The sequence below is a fragment of the Ptychodera flava genome, chromosome 21 (genome assembly GCF_041260155.1).
Source record: "Ptychodera flava strain L36383 chromosome 21, AS_Pfla_20210202, whole genome shotgun sequence".
Lineage (NCBI taxonomy): Eukaryota > Metazoa > Hemichordata > Enteropneusta > Ptychoderidae > Ptychodera > Ptychodera flava.
Window position 1 is genome coordinate 20,454,655 of NC_091948.1, and position 26,477 is coordinate 20,481,131.

General features: G+C 39.8%; 1 protein-coding gene across 1 annotated transcript in view; it reads left to right on the forward strand.

Moving 5' to 3' along the window:
• Nucleotides 1-26,477, forward strand: part of LOC139121688 (stimulated by retinoic acid gene 6 protein-like) — a 42,571-nt gene that overhangs the window by 5,544 nt on the left and 10,550 nt on the right. The window contains exons 2-10 of the mRNA XM_070686769.1: nucleotides 1,756-1,819; nucleotides 2,275-2,360; nucleotides 3,066-3,202; nucleotides 3,899-4,077; nucleotides 22,686-22,811; nucleotides 23,555-23,637; nucleotides 23,820-23,991; nucleotides 25,546-25,690; nucleotides 26,212-26,287. Of these exons, the coding sequence (XP_070542870.1) occupies nucleotides 1,756-1,819; nucleotides 2,275-2,360; nucleotides 3,066-3,202; nucleotides 3,899-4,077; nucleotides 22,686-22,811; nucleotides 23,555-23,637; nucleotides 23,820-23,991; nucleotides 25,546-25,690; nucleotides 26,212-26,287 (1,068 nt within the window). The remainder of the gene's footprint in view (nucleotides 1-1,755; nucleotides 1,820-2,274; nucleotides 2,361-3,065; nucleotides 3,203-3,898; nucleotides 4,078-22,685; nucleotides 22,812-23,554; nucleotides 23,638-23,819; nucleotides 23,992-25,545; nucleotides 25,691-26,211; nucleotides 26,288-26,477) is intronic.

Below are 26,477 nucleotides of genomic sequence, written 5' to 3' on the forward strand. Positions count from 1 at the left end.
TCCAAAATCCAATTTCTGGCGAACAAATCCATTTGTTACCACCCTAGTCTAATCAAGTACATTAATATTAATAATGGAGAGTACATAAATACACAGGTTTACCTATATTTGTATTTGAAAAAATTGTTCATAGTTTCCTCATTGATTCCCTTATATAGTGGATGAACATTTTCAGTGAAATTCCAAAATTAGATTTCTTGTACACATAACATGCACCTTCATATTCTAATCAAGTAAAATTAAGTTAACTATTAAACATCTGTACATGCAAAACTATAGCAAGTCTTCAATTGGAAAAAAATTATTCACAATTTTATCATAGACTCCCATGTATAGTGGATGAACATTGTTTGTGAAATTCTACAGTCAACAGCAAATTTTTGTCCACATACCAGTTGTAACAACCCTATTCCAATTATCAATAAGTACAATTAGGTCAATTATCAAATATCTATAAATGGTAGATATAGTTTTGTATTGAAAAAGTATTACTTAGTTTTCTCATAGACTACTATGTATCGTGAATCAACATTGTCAACAGCTGATAATCAATTAAATCGAAATATCAAAATTTTGTACATATATGCTTGCGCAAAAATATAATGCGATCCACCAGTAATTTCTGTACGAGCCCTCTGAGGGGTAATTTCAAATTTATAGCAAGTCAGAAGGGGAAATTTGAACATTAATAACTTGTGAGCTTGCAAGGAGGGTCATTTGAAAAAAATCTGAGTATCTTTTTTTTTTTATTCTATCATGCCCCCAGAGGTGTTTTTTGTGCAGCTTTACTCAAGCGATTGGGGGGGAGGGTCATCATTTTTTTGGTGCAATGGGTCGGGGGGGGGGGTTCACTTATTTTGACCGATGCGCTGGAAATATTTGCCGGCCCACCCCCGGCCATAATAACTGAATGCTCCCTAAGATGTACTGTTTTTGTATTCAGCGAATAATTAGCAACATCGTGAGCTACAGAAGGGTCTCATGTACCTTACATCAATTTGGGTTTTTGTGGGAGTTCGAGATGAGATATTAAAACGTTTGGTTACTTTTTAAATTCAAGCGTGAATTCCCAAAAATAAATAGGTGTTTTTATGTCGTCTATGAAACGTGTTCTTTTCTCATGCACGATATGCATATCGTCATATATGATTTTGAACAGCGACCTCAACGGTAAAATGATCGCAGCAGAAATTTTAGAAACATAGCAGACTTCATGATGAATTGTATTTCATGCACTAGTTTCGAATTCATCGGTCAACTAAATTCGAACATTTTCAGTTATCACAAAGGTTTGTTTATTATCTTAATAAGGTAGAATGCGCCTCGGGGGACAGATATTCGGATTTTTAATTTCGATCTACCACATGCGGGTGATCATTTTAAAGCTTTTAGATGAAGAAAATCACCGTCTTAGTTTTTGGAAATTGAACGTTTTTTTTCTTTTCCTCATAGAGTTTACTCAAGGCTAACGGACATTTTGAATTGCAAATATCGGTAAATGTTGGAAAATTTGTTTCCCTAGTACTAAACTGTGCACGACGACCCCGTAATTTTATTTTTGATTTTGTAAGAGAATGGTTTGAAGGTTTCATTTAGGAAAGTTAGAGCAAAACTGAAGTCTTTCATAATCGAGGTGCATACTACTTAAGGCATAGTTGGAGCAGTAAAAACACTTGAGCCCCAAAAGGATCATTAGTAGACAGCACAACCATATACACCATCTTTATAAAATCTTGTGTTATTTTTGTTTCACAGAACTGCGTCGGATTTCTGTAGTCTATCGTTCGGTGATATGGTCCGCTATCTTCTTGCGCCGGCGGTAAGGTCACCACTTGAGTTTTTACCAGTTACAATGAGAACATCTACCATCTCTGTGCGACGTGAGAGAGAGAGAGAGAGAGAGAGAGAGAGAGAGAGAGAGAGAGAGAGAGAGAGAGAGCGCTGGAGTGGAGAAGGGCGCAAGCACCGGATAACTTCCATCAAATGATGTAATTCTTTTCATCAACCTTTAACAAAATTTTTGAAAAGACTTGTATTGTAACATATCCTTAGATTATACGGTTTCTTCCCTCTAGGCTTTCAAAGATTGGTAGGTTTCAAATGCATTTCCATCACATTTTTTCTGCATTAAAGGGGGTTTAATTTAATAAATCAATGAAAGGTTATAATGCTTATCTCAAGGATGGAACGGTGTACATTTCTTCCATCCATTCTTTGCGTTTTCACAATCACACGACCAAACACCAATGCCTATTTGTTTAATTTATCTTGCAGGCACTGATCGTAATTCTACTAGGATTTCTGACCAAACGCAAAAACAAGTTTCCCAATTTATTCGGGGGACGACCCGGATTACCTATGTAAGTAAAGTTAAAGGTCCATGTATTATCTTAGCGAATACAACATCCAATATTTTAATATTTTGCAGTGTGCTAAAAAGAGAAAGGTTTTGTTTGTCAATCTAAGCCTATTAGAAAAATGATGCGGTGACGCGGTTTTAAAAAGATATTTTCAAGATCAAGCTGTCGACATCAAAATAACAAAAGCAGAAATGTGTACATGCAGCGGTAATAATTTTACTCTCCAGGACTGTACAATGCGCACAGTTCTGCGTCAATATGTGTAAAATGCACTGATGTTGTTTACATTAAATTCTTGTGTGGACCAGAATTCATACGTCAACAACGACAATGCAGTATGCACATGTGCAAGTACTGTATATCTCAACATGCTTTGAGGATTATAACAAGAAAGTGTACTTGACAGAGACTCGCTCCAAGTCTGTAGTCATGTAGATATAAAAATAGAGTAAATTGAAGGAATGAACTTTAGCAGACTGTCACGTTAGTGGTAGGCTGTTGCATGAATCATGGAGTGAACGCAATGGCCCACTGGCCAGCCAGTAACTGATGCCGAGAAAAACCATTGGGACCAGTCTAGGCTTATAGTTGACATTAAAAAGCGTTCGGACAAAGAGTCTGAAGCTACCCTTTCAGTGGAGATCCCCCGTCTGAAAGACAAAGGAGGAGAGAGCAGAACAGAAATTTCACTTTGTACGCTTCCAGAACCGTCAACTTATTGGACGAGACAAGCAACAGGCTGTCCTTTGTTGCCGCATTCGGTGCGACCACCACAAGCGTCATCGATCTATTCAAGGGTGACTACTACTTCAAAATTGACACAACGCAGTCATGGGTCACGGGTGAGTAGCCATCATCATGTCCATCAGATATCCCATCCAAAATGCCATGACCGACGGGTTAATAAAAGAACTCACTGACCATTGCCATTTTGTGATTTTGTTCACCTTACAAGCTTTTGGGACCGCATTTTCATAGGTCTTTGAATGTTTGAGTACACTCCGACCTGTATTTTTCAAACCCTCCTATTATGAGAGGTTGAAAAATTCGGGTTGGAGTGTTCCCAAACATTCCAAAGGGTAAAGACAGGATGACTTAGGCTTCATCCGGGTAACTTACTTCAGTGGGAGAATACGCAATTTTATGTACAGGACGAAAAGTAAAGTTACTGAATTTACGGCTAAGTTTCCCAGAGGTGAATTCTAAAGGGAAGACTCTCAATACCTTGGGCTGAACCCGGATGTGAGCATTCTTCACTTACTAAGGAAGTTTTTCAATGGTCAGTTTGTCTTTTCAATTGCAAAACTGGGCACCGGCAGTACTTTGAATTCTCTTAAGCTTACAATAAGCCATACCTTCAGTTATTATATATGCAATATTATCAGAAGCCATGTAATAATATAAAACTTTCCTGAAAACAAAATTTAGCCATATTGTAAGGATATTTAAGGTTAAATGTGCCAAAGTATTTTTAAAAAAGACTTGAGTTCGTTGTGATCTGTGTCATACCTGTGAACGTCTCTCACATCAACCAACAGTTTTCGTCGGTATGATCAACGTCGCGGGCATTGGCTTGGTCTTCTACCCTATATTCGCTTGCATAGCGACCAAGGCCAAGGTTGTCGGCTCGTTCATCGGGTTTTTCTACACAGCTACTTGGGTTGTGTTCTGGTTGTGGCAGAGGATATCATGCAGCATAACGCCTGGTAATGTGCCGGTGAGTAGGTCACGACAGAACGTCAACTACAATAATTAAGGTAGAATGCGCCTCGGGGACAGATACTTTGACTCTCAAACTTATACAATTCTTTTCTGATCTACCACTTGTTAGGGTTCATTTTAAAGCTCATGGTGTAAGAAAACTTTTTATTGGCTTAGTTTTTCGGAATTCGAAAATTTTATTTTTCTCCATAGAGTTAACACAAAGATGGCGGTCATTTTGAATTTCAAATATCGGTAAATCTTGGGTAATTTGTTTCTTTAGCACCAAAATTTGCTCGATGACCCCAATTTTTATTCTTGATTTTGAAAGAATATGGTTGAAATATTCCTTGAGGAAATTTTGAGCAAAACTTTACGTCTTCCACTTTCGAGGCGCAAACTACCCAAAAAATAAACTCCAGTCGCTGAAATTCAATACGCATTGGAACTGGTTCACTCGATCGTCTTGAATATATAATGATTAGTTAAGCATGAATTAGCATAAATATAGGCATAAATAACTTGATCGTGCATTCAGCAAATACAAAACAGATAAATTGATAGGTAAAAATATATATAAATTAAAGCTGCAAGCAGTCTTACCGGGACCTAAGCTGTTGCCATGGTTGACAGTAATTGCATCGATGACACTAAGGGCACAATTTGAGCTGAAATGGTCTTTTTGTTCTCGTAAAGAAGAATTTTGAATATATCTGGTGGTTATTGTTGATTTTTACGAAAACCAATATTGCCGCCAAACCACGTGACCAATCCATACACCTTTGGCAAAACTGGAACGTGCTCACCCTTAGGGAGATATGAGCAAAGTTTCAGTTCAAATGGTGCATTGGTCTGGAGAAGATGATTTTTTGACATTATTCGCTGGTTATCATAGCTTTTTCGCAAAAACCAATATGGCCGCCAAACCACGTGACCGATCAATGTGCCTTTCGCAAACTTCATAGTACCTACACCAGTTACGATATGAGTAAAATTTCATTTCAAATGGTGTGTTGGTTCTGGAGTTTAAGATTTTTGTAGATACAACTGGATTTTACGAAAAATCCAATATGGCGGCAAAACAACGTGACCGATCCAAAAGTCTTTCACAAGCATGATAGTACTCGCAGTAGTACTCACTCAACTTTGTATTAGAAACTCTGTATTGTATTTAGTATCAGATTTTTGTAAGGTACCAATTATTGACTATATTTGTAAACAAACAAACAAAAAAATCATAAACAAACAAACAAACAAACACCATTCCACCTGACGGAAATGCAATCCGTTGAGCCACGAGAAGGATTCTTCTTCTAGATCTTCTATTAATCTACTCACCCCGATTCCCTGTGAACAGGTCAGTAGTAAAGTAAACGTGGACAACTGGGATGAAGTAAGAATTTTACACCCCATTTTATTCATTTATCTACATGGAGCGAAGGAAAATTTAACCATCCATGTAACTAAAGTGTAACCCTGACCTATATATGAACTCACGCGCAGCAGCTTGCGCAGCAGTGCATTGTCCTGAACTAAGCAGGGAATTTCCCTGCTGAGTCAGGCGTGGACTTGCGCAATACACTCACTGGGAACCACTGATGCTGGTAGTGATCCGTGACATGTAGAAACTCGTTCTGTCTGACCTAAATACATAACATGTTTATACATGTACGGGAAATTCCGTGTGAGTCATCACCATCAAACTAGCCTATATAAAGGACCTGTGTTGTCAGTCCGGCCGGCCGGTCGCGGAGTCTAGCTGATGTTGAACACGAAGTTCCTATCGGTGCGAACTTGTTCACCCGATAGATAAAATTTTAGTAATTTCCTCTGAACTTAAAATATGTCGGAAGACCATTACTTCAAATAATATGAGACGTTTCAGATGAATGGTACTGATATCTAAAGTGTTCACTCTTTTATCTCTACGTACAAATGTAGTTCCTAAGTCGTTCTCTATTCTATTCCCACCAACAAAACATTCAATACTCATTTCCCCTCCCCGATCTTTATCAATACTTATGATAATATCACAAGTTGTTCTGTTATCTGTTTTCATAGCATAATATCCAACCAAATCGTCAATTCATCTCCAGTAGCTAACTTTACACATCTAATGAGAACTGTACCATGTTGAAGTATTTTCATATTATCAGTCATCTGTTGATTTACAGTCTGTAAAGTGAGAACAGCTGCCTCATCACCGACACTTTTAAGACCCAGTTTCTTTAAAGTTGTGTCCCAAAATAATCTAACTGGAACTCCGCTAGCTGTATACGAGCAATAATTCTCCCCCTCGTTTATCCACCTTCTTAGTGTATTATCTGCCTTCATTATTGTATTAAGAGGACTAATTTAAGGTGAATCGGTATACCAAGAAGTGCAATGTATGGATTCGTAGGAGTAAGCCAACTACGAAAATCTAACAATTTATATTTGTTTACATTGCTATCAAAATAAATCACATTCGGAGTTCCTGGTGGTTCAGCAACACCTCCTGCAATTTCACTATCCAATATATCTAAGATGTTACGCGGCACATTATAAGGCATGAATTTCTGACTAGCCGAATCCCATGTCAGAGCAAAAGGAGTAGAATCATTCGAAGCCTTTGTGGCGTCAATTACAGTTTCATCAATGTCTTTAAGTTCGGAAAATTCTACAGCATGCTCGTGGGGTGGCGCCGCAGCATTGGCTAAAACGAAATATTTTTCGCGGTCTTTATAACGAAGGACGTAATCCTTATTATGATTAGCAGCCATCTTAGTATTATTGTTAACTTTAACATCACTCAGATCTTCAAGCTCAAGATTTTGCATACGAATTGTACCTAGACCGAAGCCACTTGGATCAGACATACTCCGTAGGGACCTATATACAGTGAAAATTAAATAATACCTTGTAATATACAATACACAGTCATGGCTTCAGCTATAGGAATGACAGTTCTCGGTGCTGTATTAAATGCAACGGCATTCACAGGAGGAAATATTATCGGACAAAAGCTTTCTGGGAATGGTGACGCTCTTATTGAAGAAAAGGTCCGACATGATAAAGCATTAGAAAAATTTGAACATGATCGCAACGTCTGGTCAGAAAAAAGATTACTACAGGCTGACTGGGAAAGAGAAAATCAGGCAAAGGATGCGCATGCTGCGGCAGAATTAAGAGATACAGATGCAGAAATCCTGGAAGAAGCAGAAGCGGTGCAAAGCCGTTCCGAAGGGGCAGTTCAATTCTCAGATTATTATCAACCCAGCCCTGAGCAAAAGAAATATGAGATGATCTATATTGCTGGAGGATTAGTCGTGGGATGGTTTATCTTCCGATAGGGTTCCTTCGGAACGCACCGGCCCCGCTTCGGGACTACTACAGCAATTCAATACAAAAGCTAATTGGCCAGTTATTGAAATCGATCATGTTCCCATCCTGATCTGTTATCCAGATACGCATTGAATTCATGTAATCTCCCCCTTTTCTCAATGGCATAGAAATTGCTCCGTTTTTAAAATCGTAAGTAACCTTTTCACTTATTTCTCTCGTATCCCGGATGGGAAGTATTTGTAAACAGTTCGATACTTTCCCCTGTATGTATCCTCCGGAGGCACCCGAACCAAATGAAACATAATTTCCAGTAACATCGACTACATCTGAATGAACTATATATTTAGTGACTGTTAAGAAATCCACTTTCTTCGGACTCATAGTACTTTTTATAACTGGGTTGTCCTCTGGCTTATCTGAAAAGCCAACGACGTTGGCGAAGCTACCTGTAGGCATTGAAATAAACTTTAACATCTTTAGCCAAAGTTAGAAGAACATGGTTTGTCGGCAGATGTTTTTCAAAATTAATTTTTGCTTCAACCCGATTGCTTTGTTTAACGTATCGATATTGTAGTTACCTGGACGTATTGATTTAGTCTTCTTCGGTTGGTCACCTTCTTGATATTTTATTACATTATTCGTCGATGTTATGTTATGCCATGAATTATATAGTCCGCACTCTAGCAGTCTTATCTTCGTAAACTGTGTCGTGTCAATGCAAGGGTAAAAATTAACAGTGACTGGTTCACCTGTTTGGCTTTCAATCCAAATGATCATTGTTGTACGTTGTATATATTACTAAGTATAAATGTTCGATGAATATTATTATTCCGAAGTATAAGGTTCTGCAGGAATAATATTTTTCTGTTCAAGGAGATCTTTGGTTGCACCGCAGCAGCAGTCGCACCGCCTAATTTTGCCAATCGAGTCAAATTTGGTCGACTTGGATCGCCAACCTCTATTTTCAGAAATTTGCTGGAGATCATAAGATATCCCATCGCAAGTCCTGCGATTACAATACCATCGTACATTGTGTTTACAACTGTTTTAATATCCATGATTGCTGACTAGTATATAAAATAAAAAATAAAAATAAAAATATGGGGAGTTAATCCATCTCATACAATGTAGAGGAGCTGGAAACCTCTTCCCTCCCCCTCCCCTGTCGGAACTGTTCCGGAGGGAGCTGCTACGTGCTCTGTTTTTTTCGCTTTCTGGGGAGGATCTTTCGAATGGGACAGGGGGTATGTCGAGCACGCCCCCAATATAACCCTAATGCAGTCAATGAAACTCCCACAATTCCTAAAACAAGATAACATTTATTATACCAGCGTGAATTATTATCACACTGTTCTTTCATTGTAGGCGGTAGGTCTGCTACCGCATCATTCCCCTCCCCCTCCATTGCTTTTAGTTTCTTCTCCCTGTTTTGCCTGTTCCATTCCGCTAATTTCTTGCCCGCAGCAACTCTCCCTGGATGCTTCGGCGGTAACGTCACTTTCTCTATGTTGCGCTGTGTCGGTGGTAGAGTCGTCCCTGACGGAGTCGTTTGCGGTGTGGGCTCCGTCGGCGGGGATTCTGACGGAGTCGTTTGCTGAGTCGGCGAAGTTGAATCCATTTATTTCAGGTACTATATTAAACCCGATTTTTTTAAAATTTAAATGTTTACCCGTAATTAAACCGGTGGAAATTAGAGCAATCAGGGGCCCCCATGTGTACCCTATCCGTCCTGATAATCGTTTTATTTCACTGTTTAGAATAAAATCCTTTTTAAGATCAGTGGCATAGTTATCTCGGTCATCGATTGGAACTACCTGACTGATTGCACGGGCTCCTAGATCTATGAAACTTTGAGTGAGGTATCACTTATAAGAGAACTGTATTTCGCTTCGTACATTTTGAAGGCTTTAACCACCGTTTCATCTTTCCATTTTTCTACGTCAGCAACTGTAATCTCCTTACCAAAAATAACTTGCTTTGACCACTTGCGATGACACAGAGTATTTTTTCACGTTTTGTCTCTATTATGGATTGATTATTGTCCGAAGGCGCCGAAGCCCCTTCGGAACCGTTCCGGTAGGGCGCTGCCATATTTGCCGCTGCCGATGACTTTATTAAATTCTCCATTGTTTGCAGTATGTTATCTATTCTTAGTAAAAAATAAAAAATTCGTTTAAACCTGAATCCGAAATAAAGTATTAACATAGTCTGGAATGTTAGTACCCCTAACAGAACCGTACCGACAGGGATTCCGGGAAAATTCTCCTCCATTTAAATCTATCTGTATATAGAAACACGAATAATGAGTACAGACCTATTCCCAGTTGCTTTTCAATTGAATAAGACGAGCGTACCGACAGTACAGCATGCTGATACCCCCCCTTCCAAACCGGACGGGGGAATAAAACCTATTCTCATGGACTTAGAAATATATGTAACGCCGACAGATAAATTTACTTTTCATCCACGGGATATATTTAAAGATAACGTAATCACTCATCGATCAGCGAAAGAAAGTAATGTCTGGCTGGGCGGTCCAAACATGAAATATTGGGACCAGCAACTGAATTTCGCTGTATGGTGCAGCACTACTGGTTGTGGTATATCATTCGCCCATCTCTTTGATAAGAAATTTCCTCCGCAAATACGATCATTCTGCCGTTTCCATGTATACTTTACAATACGTCGGATCCTTCATGAAATGGGCGTTGCACTTCCAGACGATACCCCCACCTTCAAAGCGGGCGACAATCCGTACAATCTCGTCCAATATGAACTTCTATGTACAGAATTTGGAAATATAAGTCCAACGAAGTCCGACTTTCGTTATCGAAAAGGTCAAAATAAAGGTCTTGGTTATGGTTATGAATATTACACTAATCGTGGTCCCGTTCGACAGCCAAAAGCGATATACAACGGTCATGACTTTTTCCTCTCCGCCGACGGAGGCGTTTTCTATACACATACAATTTTGAAAGAAAAAACATGTACTGTCCGACAAAGACAGACCACACTATTATTTCTTCCGAAATGATGGATCGGAGGGACAATACAATAGTTTCATTCCTCTGAAGGGAGACTCGGGACTAACAAAGGCCGGTCTCGCCCGCCTCAATGAAAGCCTTGAAGCCTACGTATATTGCATACTCGGCGCACAAGCGAATATTCGTAGTACCATTGTGGGTGATACTGGCAGTGCACAGCAAGTAAGAAAAGAATTCGGCGTTCTCCTCGAAGATGAAATTCGCAATACCGACAAAGTAATCAGTTATCGGCGATATCAAGACACAATAATGAATACTGGTGTCAAACTTGATATGGCAGTTTCACCCAATTTACTTCTCTTACCGTCTGAGATGGTCATTCTTTCGGGCCCGGCAATCTCGGGTTATAATAATGAATTGCAATACGCAACAGAATCTATGGTCTTCGGGGTGAATGGTGATATAAACACGGAAGTTCGAGAAAGTGCTGTACACGAGATGGAAGGAGGGGAGGAGGGGAGGGATCCTGTGAAGTGGCAAGACGAGCCCGGAGAGTCACCTCACAATGACACGACTCGGATTCGGTCCCCTCCACTCCCCTCCCCGGAACGGGCAGCAGCCGTGACCAGCGTAGACCCTATTCACGAATATGGTAAAATTGGTTTGTTATCTTTAGCATATTCATTACTATTGTAGGTACTGGAATAAAGTCACTAACTATATAGTTCATTCAGATGCTGTCGATGTGACTGGGTTTTCATCTAACTCGAACCAGTAACTTAAAAGAACTAGAAGAGATTCATTAATTTACAGTATATAGATCCAGAGGAAATGTCAATATACGTAACCCCACCATTCAACATGATTATAACTGGACCGACATATTCTGGCAAAACAGAATTTATGTTGGACCTCCTCACCGTCCGTACTTAAGGAAATTCGAATATGTGATATTCATTTGCCCAACATTCATGAATAATAAAGCGTATAATAGAAGATTCATTTTCACCGATGATAATGTGTTTATATTTCCAGTCGGACTCGATGCAGTGGATGATACATTAACCTACGTGCATAAAGAATGGGCTGGAACGAACACTTTAATAATCCTCGATGACTGCGCCTCGTCCAAAGATATGAAGAAGCGCAGTAACATTTTAGTTCAACTTGGTTTCAGCGCAAGGCACGACGGATTATCTGTCTGGGTTCTGACTCAACAATATACTAGTATTAGTAAACCATTCAGGGAAAACATACAGATGTTAGTACTATTTTACACACCGAACAAGATAGACAACAAAACTATTATAAAAGAATATGGAATGGAGGTGTCAGAACGGGAAGCCGTGGGCCTAATCAAGCAATTGAAAAGTAGGCCATTCAGTAAACTAGTATTTCGTTTACGGAATCCGTACGACATAAAATTATTCGTATAATATAGCAATTATGGAAGCTGAAGCCGAAGGTGACAACACCGAAGGTACTCTTAGAGAATTATATTACAACCCGAAAACTGGTTTTGGAGGTGTACAAAAATTGTATGACGCAGCACGGGCCAGCGGACTCCACGTCACTAAGAAAGAGGTGAAGGACTGGTTAAAAACTCAGCTAACTTATAATCTACATAAACCGGTACCTCGTTCTCATGCTACGGGCGGCCGACGCGTTTTTGTAACATCGATAGACTCTCAATGGCAAGCGGATCTCGTGGAATTCCCTCCCCCGTTCGCAAAAGAGAATCATAACATTCGATACATGCTAACAGTAATCGATGTGCTCAGCAAATATGCATGGGCCAGGCCGATACAGTCAAAAACAGCGGATGATACGTTGCAGGCGCTACAAGACGTGATTAAGAAATCCGGGAGAAGGCCCGACAAACTTCAGACAGATGAGGGACGGGAATTTACTAATCAGAAATGCAGGGGTGGCTCCAGGAGTCAGGCATTCATTGGTTTCACACCTACAGTGACAAAAAGCTAGCGTCGTTGAACGTTTTAATCGGACCCTCAAGACGATGATGTGGAAATACTTTACATATAAACAGACACGTTCCTGGCTCCCCATTCTACCCCACCTTCTCGAGAATTACAATAACACCGTTCATGGAAGTATCAAAATGAAACCCAGGGACGTAACAGAGGAGAACGATTGGCAGGCATTTTATACACTATTCGGTCCTGAGTTGGCAGCCGGGGGAGTTGACCCTGAATTCAAGCCGGGAGAACGGGTTCGAATTACAAAATACAAGACCACTTTTAAGAAAGGATATTTACCAAATTGGACAGAGGAGATTTTCGTAGTTTCAAAAGTTGTGTACGCAGCTGGCTGGGAACGCCACCAGTTTACAAAATAAAAGATCTGAATGGAGAGGAAATACTCGGCACTTTCTATTCTGATGAACTTCAGAGCGCCCGGGGAGCCGACGAGCTGTACAGAGTAGAACGAATTTTGAAGACGAAAAAAATTAGAGGAAAGAAATATTATCTGATAAAATGGAAAGGTTATCCAGAAAGTTTCAATAGTTGGGAGCCGGAGGAAAATGTTATTAGTACTACGTAAGTACTTCGTAAGTTCCTGTGCTGGTACTTACAGTACTTCGTAAGTTCCTGTCCATGGTACTTGTCAAGTACTACGTAAGTACTAACGTAAGTATTTACGAAAGTTATTCAATAAGTACCATGGAAAAAGTCTTAATTTCTTGAAAGCCGAAAGTGTCAGTTTACCACCCCACTTCCACCCCCCACCTGGCCAAGTATTTATCATGTACTGTCGTAAGTAATGTTCACTTACTGCATCTTTTCGGCCGTATGTGGATGAGGTGGGGGCCCCTCAGTTCCTCCGGAGGCACATATTAAGTTTGCAAGATCTTCAAAACGACTTCTCATGTTACCACAGTCCGTTCTTTCGAGTCCCCCTTTTTCAGCTTTATCGATAAGTTCTGGTTGAAGTATAATGTACACAACTGACATGAGCCATAGACAAGTAACTTCAAAGTCCGGTGTTACAGAACCGTAGGGTTTCATAATGTCAAGTGCTCGTAGGTCAAACGAAGCATTATAAGCACACACAGATTCACAAGCGTTAAGAAGTTTGTGTAGGTTCTTTAGTGAGACTCGAGGTTGTTCTAGTTGTTCTTGACCAGGTGGGAAGTACGCTTTTTCAAGTTCCTCCTCCTTGAAACCGTCTATTAAAAATCCCTGGCTGCCGCTATCGCGTGAGCTGCCCCATGCAATTCCAAAGTCAAAAGCTCGTGGATATTCTACTGGTCCGACTGTCTCGGTATCAATTGTTGGATTAAGTATATTCTTGAGAACGAGGGGGTAAGAGCGTTCCGAATTACCAAACATGGAAGTCTGTAGTCGTGGCAAATTTCTAAGAAAGTCTGTTTGAACTTATTGTGAATCTCTTCTAGTTCTTCTAAGGCGGTGATTTCGTACGACCTGGCTCGAGTCAACACATTCCGCCTGCAATAATCCCAAGGCATATCTTTGAATATGATAATGAAACTGGGTAAATGGTCAAATGCTCTAGAAACAATCTTTTTTTCTTCCCACTCCGTGGAAACGCCCCGGATTCGAGAAAAAGTCAGATGTTGAATTATGGAAGAGTCACAAATAATGTATTGTTCTGAAGGGCCGCCCCCTCCTCCCTCACCCAAGCCTGATATTGTAAATTAAGAGTATGTTCTATAAACTGTTTCTGAAAATCGGCAATCGAAACAACGACACGCCCATTATAAAAGTCGGCAATGTTGCTGGAAAAACTAGTGTCAAATTCTGGTACGTGATACGGATCCAAATTTATTGCATCGTAACTCTTACCACTTCCAGTTGTCCATTTATGAATATGTATGACATTTTGGGATACTATATCATAGAAAATTTTTTTTAAAATTATTTTTTATTAAGATATATACGATAATACAATGACAATCCTTTCTATTTCAACTGCAATAAAAATACTTGAAACCGGAGAAAACATCAAAATTGATGATGGAGGCAAATTAGTATTTGGTGAATATGTAGATCCTTTCATATACGTAGACAGTGAGCTAGAAGTAGTTTTCAACATCGGACCTAAATATGGTTCGGGAGGAGATCCAGCTACATGTGATGGGGTGTGTGTCAGTTGGCAACTGAGTCTTCAAAAGTTTACTGATTTAATAATATTCCGTACCCTAGGTGAAAGTTTCGATGCATCTACTGCTAAAAGTTATGCTCTAAGCCTGGCCGCTCACTCCAAGAATCCTATCGGAACGACCTGTGGATTTTACAATCCATCTAAAGTGTATCAGAAGCGAGGGAGCGAGGCACAGCCGGGCATGAGGTATTTTAAATTTCAGTTTAAAAGCGCTACATGTATTGATATGGTTCAAGAAATTGACTGCGGTTTTAAAACAGTGAGTCCGTTACTACCAGTCCGAGAAAATCCTGCTATTGTACCTCGTAATATCCGAAAAGGTAGTAAGATAGAATTCTTAGCATTTAAACCGCGCTTAAGTAAGCGTGGCCTTTCTTTCACTGTTGAGAGATTAATATTTTGTGCTGCGCCTAATAAACCAGAAATTCAAGATGTGGAAGAACTAGTCGACTTAGAAAGATTAGGTGAGATATATAAACAAATAAATGCTGACAAAAATATTATAGTGGATTTTTGATGACCTATCATAGAATAATTATTTTTCATTTTAAAATTTTTAGGATAGTATATATCATAAAGATTATTATGGCCCGTCGATTACATACAGCATTCAAGGGAGCAGTTTTACAAAAAAAATTTCCTGAAGTCAAGCGAGTCAAGGATATCGGGGAGCTGGTTGATATTGAAGGTATGGTCAAAGAAACGGAACGAAAGATGTACTCTGTTTTTACCGAAATGGAAGTCAAATTATCGGATCCGAAAACTGGTAATACACAAAATCGTACATTGCCTGTTAAATTAAAAGATACATACACAAAAGATGTAAGAGGATCGGGATCGGATGTGGGGCAACAATTAATAGATCGCTACGATCGTATGCTTGATACAATTGAAAATGTTGAGGGTTCTGGTCTCGTTCTCGAGGAGATACTTAATTTTGAAGTAATTCTAGTAGAAGTTTTACTCGGGGCTGGGGCTGGCGCAGTCCAACTTCCCAGATGGTTAAAAAATAAGCATTGTGTGAGCGATCTGGTGCTACCTTCGGGCAGCGAGAACTGTTTTCAATACGCCATCGTAGCAAGTTTAAAGTTGGCCGACCCCGAGTTTCGTGAAAAGAAATGTGGTCAGGTAAGGAGAAAATGGAATACGTACGCCCCATTTATGGCTGACTACTGTTGGGAAGGTATTCCCACGCCCACGCCCGCCGATATGACTGTATTCAGGCGCTTCGAGCAGCAAAATCCAGGGTCAAACTTCAAGTATTTCAGATCTACGAAAATGATCCCGCTCCCCCGTCTGACATAACTGTGTTATATAGTGCCCCTGGCGGAACGGAAGGTGAAGCCCGTTCCGAAGGCGGAGCCGATAGGAATCAAATAGCAAATATCTTACTGATAGTTGGCGAAGACGGCGGCCGTTCTCACTTCGTACCAATTACTGCGGAAAATCGCCTTCGTAATTCTCGTACTAATCGAAAGAATGAGCGCAGACGGAAGTGTATTTGTATGGTTTGTAAAAGAGGTTTTAAGTCAACAGAAGAATTAGAAAAACATCAGGTATACTGTGGAACAGACACTGCCCAGCCAGATTTTCCTAAGGAAGTGTGTCAATTTGAAGGACATCGGAAGAAGTTCCTTCTCCCTACGTCGTCTATGCAGATACTGAGGCAATTATTGAGAAGGGGACCGGCCGACACATTCCAATTTGTCTTTCGTATGTTATGGTGGAACGGGGGTGGGGGGACCCACTGTTTATGGTAAAAGAACATTCACGGGTCTCTCCTGTGTTACAGACTTTCTAAAGGATATGAAAGAACGGGCCGAGTATTATTCTAAATCGTATTATTGGAAATAATACCGATGAGGGATCCTTCTAATTACCGGCGCGACGGATGTGATCCAGTCTGTATTGCATGTGGAGAGCCGGCAGGATACCGAGTAGTGAAGGAGGAGGCGACCTTCTATTGCGAAGGATGCCGGCCGTCGAGAACCATTCCTATCTACTTTCACAACCTCAAGGGATACGATGGTTCTTTTATTTTGAAAGAATTACATGAAATCGACGCCGGAGGGGACCAGAGCCTAAAATTATAGCTAAGACGAGCAATGGAGGAATTATGGGTCTCTCGAAAACATTTATTTTTCACGCCTCAATTGTTGTTTCCGGAGGGAAGAGGGAGATAAAGAGACGTTTCTTTTCTATAAGTTTATGGACAGTGCTCAGTTGATGATGGGGTCATTGGCGAAGTTGGCAACGACTGTGCCGGACCACGGATGGACGGCAGTACCACTTACGTACCCGGACATTCAAAGGGCGAAAGGTTTCTTCCCTACGAATATTTAGACTCGGTTGACAGACTGGGAGAGAACCAGCTCCCGGAGAGGGGGAATTTTATAGCGAATTGACGGAAGAGGGGATTTCTGAGTCTGATTACGAACATGCATTAAGAGTATGGGACGAAGTTGAATGTAAGACGATTCGTGATTATATGGAATTCTATTGTGAGACTGACGTTCTACTTCTTGCAAATATATTTGAAAATTTTCGCGACACATGTTTAGAAGCATATAAGTTAGATCCGGCCCATTACATGTCAGCGCCTGGCTTGACATGGGATGCTATGTTACTTTACACGGGTAATAAATTGGGCTCATTCAAGATGCTGAGCAGATGACTTTCGTACAACGGGGAATTCGAGGCGGCATCAGCCAGTGTAATATTCATTATTTACAGACAAATCATCCGGCTTACGCTGGCCCCGCCGGCGGAATTACGATCCGGAGAAACCGGTGACCGAAATAAAATATCTCGATGCAAACAATCTCTACGGCTGGGCAATGAGTCAGGCAATGCCTACGGGCGGACTTCATTGGATGACGATGGAAGAGTGGGAGGAATGGGAAAAAGGGGGCGGAGCCGAGGGGGGAGCGGGGGGCGGAGCCGGCGGAGCGTGGGGACCTGGTTCCACCTTTCCACCAAGTTTTCTAGAAGTAGACTTAGAATATCCCCCCGAATTACATGAAGAACACAGCGATTTGCCATTAGCGCCGCATCACTATGAATTTCCGAGGCAGGGCGGTCGACTGATTACAAGTGTGATGGATAGAGAGTCCTATGTCTTACACTACAAGTTGCTGGAATTCTATCTTCGGATGGGAATGCGGTTGAAAAAGATTTATCGGGTGCTTGCTTTCGATGAAGCTCCATGTCTCGCGAAATATATCGACTTTAACACTAAAAGAGGGCAAAGGGGAGGACAGATTTCGAAAAGAATTTCTATAAGCTGATGAATAATGCAATGTTCGGTAAGACAATAGAAGATGTTCGAAGTACAGAGACTTTAAATTTGTTTCGGACTGGAACGGCACGGATAGTGGACGTAAAAGATTCAGAAGTATAATCCAAAGATGAAACATATAACTTTCATAACTTCCGAAGAGGATGGCGATTCCTGCGACAGTGCCCTACTGGAACTGAAAACGGATGAGCATAGATATGTAAAACCAGTTTTCATCGGCGCCGCAGTACTGGAACTTTCTAAGCTGCTTATGTATGAGACGCATTACAATTACTTTCGAGCCCAGTTCCCTGGAATACGATTAGCCTACATGGATACTGACAGTTTTGTTTACAGTGTACCAATACCCTCCCCGGACGTAACTTTCAATGATATAGTTCGGGAAGATGTGGAAAAGAATGGTGAGAAGTCTATATATGATACTAGTGGGATGAGTGGACCCAACTTTCCGAAGATTAATAAAAAGTGATAGGTAAATTTAAAGATGAGTTGAATGGTGAACCTATTCTTGATTTTGTTGGCATACGCTCGAAAGTGTATGCTTTTCGAACTCCAACTTCCGAGACGAAAAAAAATAAAGGGGTGAAAGATGTTTGTGTTAGAAAACATTTGAACTTTGAAGATTATAAAGATCTGTTTGAAACTGGGAAGAAGCCGGAGCCGGCACAGTTTGTACAGTTTGTACGGAAAAGGCTGGAGAAATCCGTAGTGAAAAGCGTAGTAAAATCATGATGGCGCCAAATGATATCAAACGTGTGCAGTTATACAATCCAGACACGGGCGAATGGCTGGCAGAAACATGGCCGATAGGACGGACGACGGGTTTAAAATTGTAAAGACATTAATCTACTATTTTCAACAGTGACCTGGGCATCACTGATAACATAAATGTGGGCAAATATATTATCATTGTGAGTGTCATCGCCAGATGACGCGGTATCTTTCTTCAGGATCTCAAGTTGAATTCCGTCCTTTGTGTTAATTACTTTTAAGCCATTTCCATGAAACTCAATATCTTTAAAGCTACGCAGATCGATAAACAGACAGAATTTATTCTTCAAATAATCGGCCTCATCTATATCAATTTCACACCAATCTTTATCTTCAGCAAAATACCGTCGCACCTCTCGCCAAAATTGTCTTGGTATCATCTTCTGAGCGTACACTTTATTTGCAATGCCTTCAATCATTACAGACACAGATTCAATGGATGGGTTAAAGAAAAGTTCACTGTTCAGTTCTGACTGATTCTGATTTTTAGTGAAGAGTATAGCGATACCTCTAATGCTACGTCGTGGTACATTTATATTTTCATTGATAACCGTGTCCGATTCTTTGAATGGGATTGTTCTAAAATAATGTATATGCTCGTAAAGGTAACTTTTTCCACCGTTGTAATAACCAGCAGTTGACCTCGCGAGATTGAGGTCAGAAATTGTCTCGTATTCCATTTGAATGTTTTTTAATTTATAATTGGTTGTAATCAGTTTATTACTGACAAGTAATTGGGGGGCGGGTGCCAACGTAATTTCCCATTCAATATGACTCCCTAACGCTTTTGGATATGCAACTCCATGACCTGTCACGAGGGGATGAGTGAGACGAATAGCATATTTTGTTTTATATGTGTCAAAAAGTAAATTATCACCCACGACGGCAGCATCTGCATCGGCCGAACCGCTTCTTAATTTTCTTAGATTTTCGTTCTGAATTCCGTACAGTGTCATGTTCGTTCTCTCCTTTTTATGTTTGAAGAGATCGCGATAACATTCAATAAGGTTATATTTATTCAAATCGAAAAGTGTCTGACCCTCAAATGTGAGTTTCATACGCTCCACCAAATTTTTTGCAACATTTTGTACTACACGGGTAGTTCCACCTCCCATTACTTCGAGATCAAAAACCAGGTCGAAAGTATCTGGAACTAAGAGTACTCCGCTTTCTAACTTCGGACATCGTATGATAAGTGTCTGGCCTGGATCTGCCTCACTTGGATTATGAGCAATCACGTGATGAGTTCTTTCTGACTTCGTTCCATTCGGTATTCGGTTGGTGAAAGTCGGTGATAATGTTCTATCGTACCCCATTTTTCGTGTAATGTATATAGTAGAAGAAAAAAGAAAATTAATCACATCTTAAGTTTCACTTCGTGTATATAAATTACTTAGAAGAAAAAATCACATCTTTACGTAAATATTTCCGTCTGCCTGAAAGATAAATCGATTGCCTGTGTCGCGAATCAATCGAAGAACCCAATATTCTTGGAGATGATGAGCCTCTTGGTCATCCTCAGTATCCTGGAATACAGCTATGAATTCTAGTCGCTTAAAGAAGTTAGTCTTCTGACATTCCTTCACGAAAGCTAAAATGTTATGATATAGATTATCATCTTTGAGTCGGACACCTGGATTTGCTCGAAGGATATGTCGATTTACCCGCCGGAGTTTGCACCATTCCAATTCGACAGAGAAACCAAACAGGTCTTTATTTTTGGAAAGAAACTTTGCAATATTCTTTTCACCAAACATGTTGATGCCGTAGGGGTGTCATATATTAATACATAATTTTATTTATAATGACTAATGTTAAACCAGTTAAAAATATCCATAGCTGTTCTCCGACAAATCCGACAACCGATCCTGCTGTTTTTAATAGAAAACTGACGAGGGAGCCGATTAAACCTGGTATTGCAGCAGCACTTTTTGCAGCCAATGTTTTTAACCATTCGCCAAATTGCTTTACAATTTCTTTCGCTTTTGTATATACTTTGGGCGGACCTGAACCAGACCCGCCAGTTCCTGCTCCCGCTCCTCCTGCTCCCGCTCCTCCTCTAGTTACAGCCAGGGCAATTGTTGATATTGTCATTCCAAGGGCAGTCAGTATTGCAGCGATTGTAATACCATTTCGTTTAAATAACTCTGTCAGCTTCAGTCTGAGTGATAATTCTGGATCGGAAATTACATCACGAAGAGACCTAGTCGTAGCCAGACTTTCACGTGCCTCACTGATCTTACCATTTTCGTATTCAATTCGATTGTCAACTTTAGCTTCTCTTGTTATAAGTTCAGCTAGTAGTTTCTTGGCTTTTTCTTTTCCTTGGGTGTGATCTTCAGGAATTTCCTTTAACTGTTTTTCAGCTTCTCTTTTCAATAGCCTTATTTTAACTTTTTCGTTGTTAAGGTCGCTAATACGCATATTCGCAATCCTTAATTCATCATTAATAGCTCTATATTCTGGGTTTAGATTGTTCCATTGTTCGATTTTATTTTCAAAAGCTTGTATTTTATCTGCATTACCAGAAGCATCTTGCCGTAACTCTGTCAGTTTATCTTTGTATATACCCATGTCTTCTGGCGTCATCTTCTCAGCCGGTATTTTATCGTTTTCCACATCTTTAGAATGCAATGCACGTCCCACAAATTCGGGCTCACTATAATTATATACTTTCCTTACAAATTCAGATCCTCCTTCTTTTCTTTTTACTGTCTCGAGTGATCTAAATCCACGTCCTATATCTTTTGATAGTCTGAGTTCTTTATAATACAGCTTTCCATCCCTAATCTTTGCATTCAAAAATAATTCGTTTCGTGCTGCTTCATCAGTAATATTATTCTCATCTAAGAATTCTTTAGCCATTTGTATTCTAAGTTCTACTTTATATCTAGTCGTAGGATCTACCTGCGGGCTCCGCGCACTTGAGACGGTCTGGGAAGAATCGGCTTCTGCAAAGGTATCATCATCATAGGAAAAAGTTGTTTCAGCAGTAGCATCATCATCGTCATTTACATTTGCATCATCTAAACCCTGGAGTGGTATATCTTCTCCTCCTTCTGCCATATTGTATTTCTATATTACTACAATTATTTTTTATCACCCCTTACATATACAGTAAAAATGCACATCTCAGTTGTTGAAAGCGTTGAACAATTGGCCGACTATATAGAAAGAACAAGTGCTGCATATCGACGAAGTTATAAATTAATGGGTCGAATTGATATGGCTCTTAATATTACTAAAGGAATTCTTGTAAGCTCTGCTGTAATAGCGGCAATTCCAACAGTTCCGGTACTGTTAGCCTTAACTCCTATACCAGGTGTTGTTATTGATGTAATACAAGGGAAAACAGGTGTAGCAAAGAGACGAGAGAAATATAAACATTATTATGTTCAATATAAACAGCTGCTTACACAAATACAAGAAAAAGGCGCAACCCTTCGAACGAGGAGGCTCCGGGGTCAGAACTTATTCAGGACATATTTCATCAGGCGCTAGAAATTCAAAACAAGAAGGATTTAGTCCACCTCTGGAGCGATATCTACGATATTATGGATTGAATGGATATGAAAGTTAGTTCGTACCGATAGGAACTTCGTGTTCAACATCAGCTAGACTCCGCGACCGGCCGGCCGGACTGACAACGCAGGTCCTTTATATAGGCTAGTTTGATGGTGATGACTCACACGGAATTTCCCGTACATGTTAAACATGTTATGTATTTAGGTCAGACAGAACGAGTTTCTACATGTCACGAATCACTACCAGCATCAGTGGTTCCCAGTGAGTGTATTGCGCAAGTCCACGCCTGACTCAGCAGGGAAATTCCCTGCTTAGTTCAGGACAATGCACTGCTGCGCAAGCTGCTGCGCGTGAGTTCATATATAGGTCAGGGTTACACTTTAGTTACATGGATGGTTAAATTTTCCTTCGCTCCATGTAGATAAATGAATAAAATGGGGTGTAAAATTCTTACTTCATCCCAGTTGTCCACGTTTACTTTACTACTCAGGTCCACAATGCCCATTGATACCGATGAGTTGGGACAAAACCATTTTTGTGTAAGGGTTAAACTTGACCAACAACTTGCTACTTTTACAGAGTATGGTTGCTGTTTACTACATGACTTACCTGCCGATATTCCTCTTTCTGTCGATTCTGTTGGTGAGATTTTTCATCACAAGCATCAAAGGTATAAAAGAAATGTCTAAATCAAGATCCATCACGGTAAGATATATGTATGTATGTATGTATGTATGTATGTATGTATGTATGTATGTATGTATGTATGTATGTATGTATGTATGTATGTATGTATGTATGTATGTATGTATGTATGTATGTATGTATGTATGTATGTATGTATGTATGTATGTATGTATGCATGCATGCATGCATGCATGCATGCATGCATGCATGTATGATTTCCAATTTTAAGGTCACTATAGAATTGTTGTCACGCGTTTTAAGTATTAAAATGAAGAAATATAAACCTAAGTTTTTCTCTTCTTGTTGCACATTTTCTGTACAATTTACCTTCATGCCACATTGTATTTTGATGTTTGTTTCCCTTAACGGTAGATCCGAATCATTTTGGAATATAGCTGGTTGTTATATATGTACCTTTACATTGATCCACGCAATCAATGTCTACGGTATACGCCATGTACCCTTTGCCATTGTGGGAAGTCCGCACACGGTGTTTCCCAACAGAGTCGAAATCATTCAGTAAAACTTAACGTAAATCGTCATCAAGACGAGGGACTTGGTCATCGCAAATTCAAGTAATGTCTATAATAGGCAAAAGAAGAATGTGATCCATGTTTACCCATGGAGCGTCAGAAGTGCTATACTTAGTTTTGTCGAATGCCATTACCCCCAAGTGATAGCAACATTTTACTTCTTAGACCCTGTATACCTATCGATGAATGCACACATGCCATTACTTTTTAAATGTCCATTCTCACTAGGATGTCCGTGACGATAAAATGAAAATGAATTTTTACCAAGCCAAATACGTGAAGCATCTGCTGACACCAGGCGAAAAGATTGAGTAAGTATCGCAAGTTTTTTTCACATATTTGTCTTTCTCGTTGGCGCTATATATTGTGTGCAAATTTCACTATCGTTTCTGCTGCTAACTGACGACTTTGGATTATTGTCATTATGAGTTTCAACAAACTTAATGCTGCACCAAGGCGATTGAGAATCTTTCGATTCTTTTTCACAACGAAGTGGATACGACAAGACGAAGTTTGAATTGTCTGCGAAGTACGGAATTATTGCAAAAGTGTGGGCTTGGACGTGGGAAGTATTTACTAAGTACATCTACCAACCAGTTCCCGGATTCCAATACTCGCTTCGGGCTCTGTGTACGTTTTCAGTGGCCTGGCAAGCAGTGTATGCGGTAGGTTTCACAATTTTGTAAAAACAAAAGTTGCTGCCTATAGAGATTCTTGTACGACAAGAAAAACGAGAGAAAAATTCTGAAAGTTTTCTGTGGTCGCATGAAGTGATGATACAACGAATGCCGAAGTATAGCATAATATTAGGAAGACTTTACGATTTGCAAGATAGAGAGACACCTCACGTTCATCAGTAATGTGGCCCATTGTTCAAAAAACCCCAAAACTGAACAGCAAGAAGAGTGTCGTGATCGGGCTCGGTATACACTGTCCGGCATACAGATATAGACGAGGCCAATATTTAACATGGATCTACTCATATTCAGTGTCCTCGAACTCTGGAGATTAAATAATTTAGTTTGGTCAAGCAAAATCATTAATGCCGTTTACTTGATTAATATTCAACAATTTACGATTAGAATGGATGCATTTTTTTAGTTCCGTCATTCAGGTCATTCTTTTATTTACATTTAACGCACTGTCATTGGCCTCATTAACCCTTTGAGCGCTGTAATTTTTTCCGCCAAATTTTAGCGCAACATTTTTACCAACTTTTATGAATTTTTCTGTAATTTTTTGATAAGTTTGGACCAAATGGACATCACATTACACTTGCTACAGTTTATTATCAAAATTTTGACAAAAATCTGAAAAAATTAAGTGGAGTATATTTTCATTAGGTGAGAATTATTGAATTTGGCGCTCAAAGGGTTAATCTGACCTTATCAGCCAGTACATCACCTGTCGGGAAATTTAACCAACCCTTTCAATAGTACAAAATAAACAAGAAATAATGGCAAGATCAAACGGACAGATAAGTTTCCCAACATCTAGATATGGGACTGAGTGGTGTCAGTTTTTGGTCAGGAGTTCACCTTGATTGGTCGAATGACACGCTATTCTGATTTATTTTCTTTGTCCAGGGGTAAAATGACCGTGTCCTTACAGATCTACATACGCCTAATTTCTTAATGTAGAATGCGCCTTGTGGAAAAATATTCGGATATTCAAATTTGTGCAACTGTTCTGATCTACCACTTGTTTTTTCGCCCATTTTGAAGCTCACGGAGTAAATACAGTTTTAAGCGTCTTATTTTTAGTACATCGAATGTTTATTTTCCCCACAGAGTTAACACGAGGATTGCGGCCATTTTGAATTTCAGGAGTGGGTAAAATTTGAATAATTTGTTCTTCCAGTAATAAAGTTTGCTTGGTGAGCCCTGATATTTATTCTTGATTTAAAAGGGAAATGTTTAAAGTTTTCCCGAGGAAAGTTTGAGCAAAAGTTTTGGTCTTTGAATTTAACGTGAAGATAAAACAACAGAAACTTAAAGCACTAAAAATTTCGCCCTGGGCCATATCATTTTATGAAATATTAATGAGAACATCAACGAAGGTATTAATCTCTGGTCAACAGCTAAACTTGTTATTTGTAATGCCCTACCGGTGTTATTTCTTCTCGGAAATCCACCTACGCTTCCGCTATGTACTTGTGAACACAGCCATTAATGCTATTCATTCAATAAACTCCTGTTTTTTTATGGTCTCCGGTCTAGTTTGCTTGCAATTATATCTACATCGGACAGAGTGCTATGGTGAAATACACCCAGTTCATTGATATTATAAGGCCGCTGATGAACGCCACCAATGACACCGATAACTTTGAGGAGACGCTGATGTTCCTGACTGACAGTGTGAACGGTAAGAATAAAGTACTCAAACACAGTCCCTATACCCACTTTGGTTCAAGCCAATACGAATAAAACAAACAAACAAACAAACAACACGCATAGCGGTTAACCAAAGTTGCAGTCGCACAATTCATGATTTGCAGGGGCGAATGCATGGAAACACAAACCGGCCAATGATAGAGAAAATGGAGATCTGATTTGTGATCCATTCTATTTTTGAGACCATTTCTTTTGAGATCGATTGTAAGTCGACAATTTCATTTTCTGACAGGATAGATTGGTAGGTCGGGAGACATGAAAATTAAAAAGACAAGGAAAATACTAAATATGTCCCTGATGACGTATAAAAAACTCATCAGCTTTATCACTTCCATGTTCTTATATGCAAATCACTCTAGGCCCTGTGCATTGCCTATGCCTATGTACATGCATTTTTCACCCTGGAAACAAATTTTAAGGGAAGAAACCACAATCTCAAGGAAAGCAGTGTGCGATATTTTCGTAACTGTGCCTTTTAATTACTCCCAACAGTTGGTTTCTACATCTCGTCCATATTATCCTTTCTCATGATGACCATGTTCATTCTGCGTATGATGGCGTCGTACAGGTCTAGTATCGGCTAAATTCTATGCTGCCAATTCGATATTTCACTTCACTGAGTCTTGCAATCACTTCGTTTAAATCGAACCCGCACGTTAAATTTTGCTGTACCGAATGATTTGCACAAGTAGCATATGATGTTCCTAGTTTTAATACGCACTACTATATGCCTTTCCGATATCACAGCTGTGTGCCGG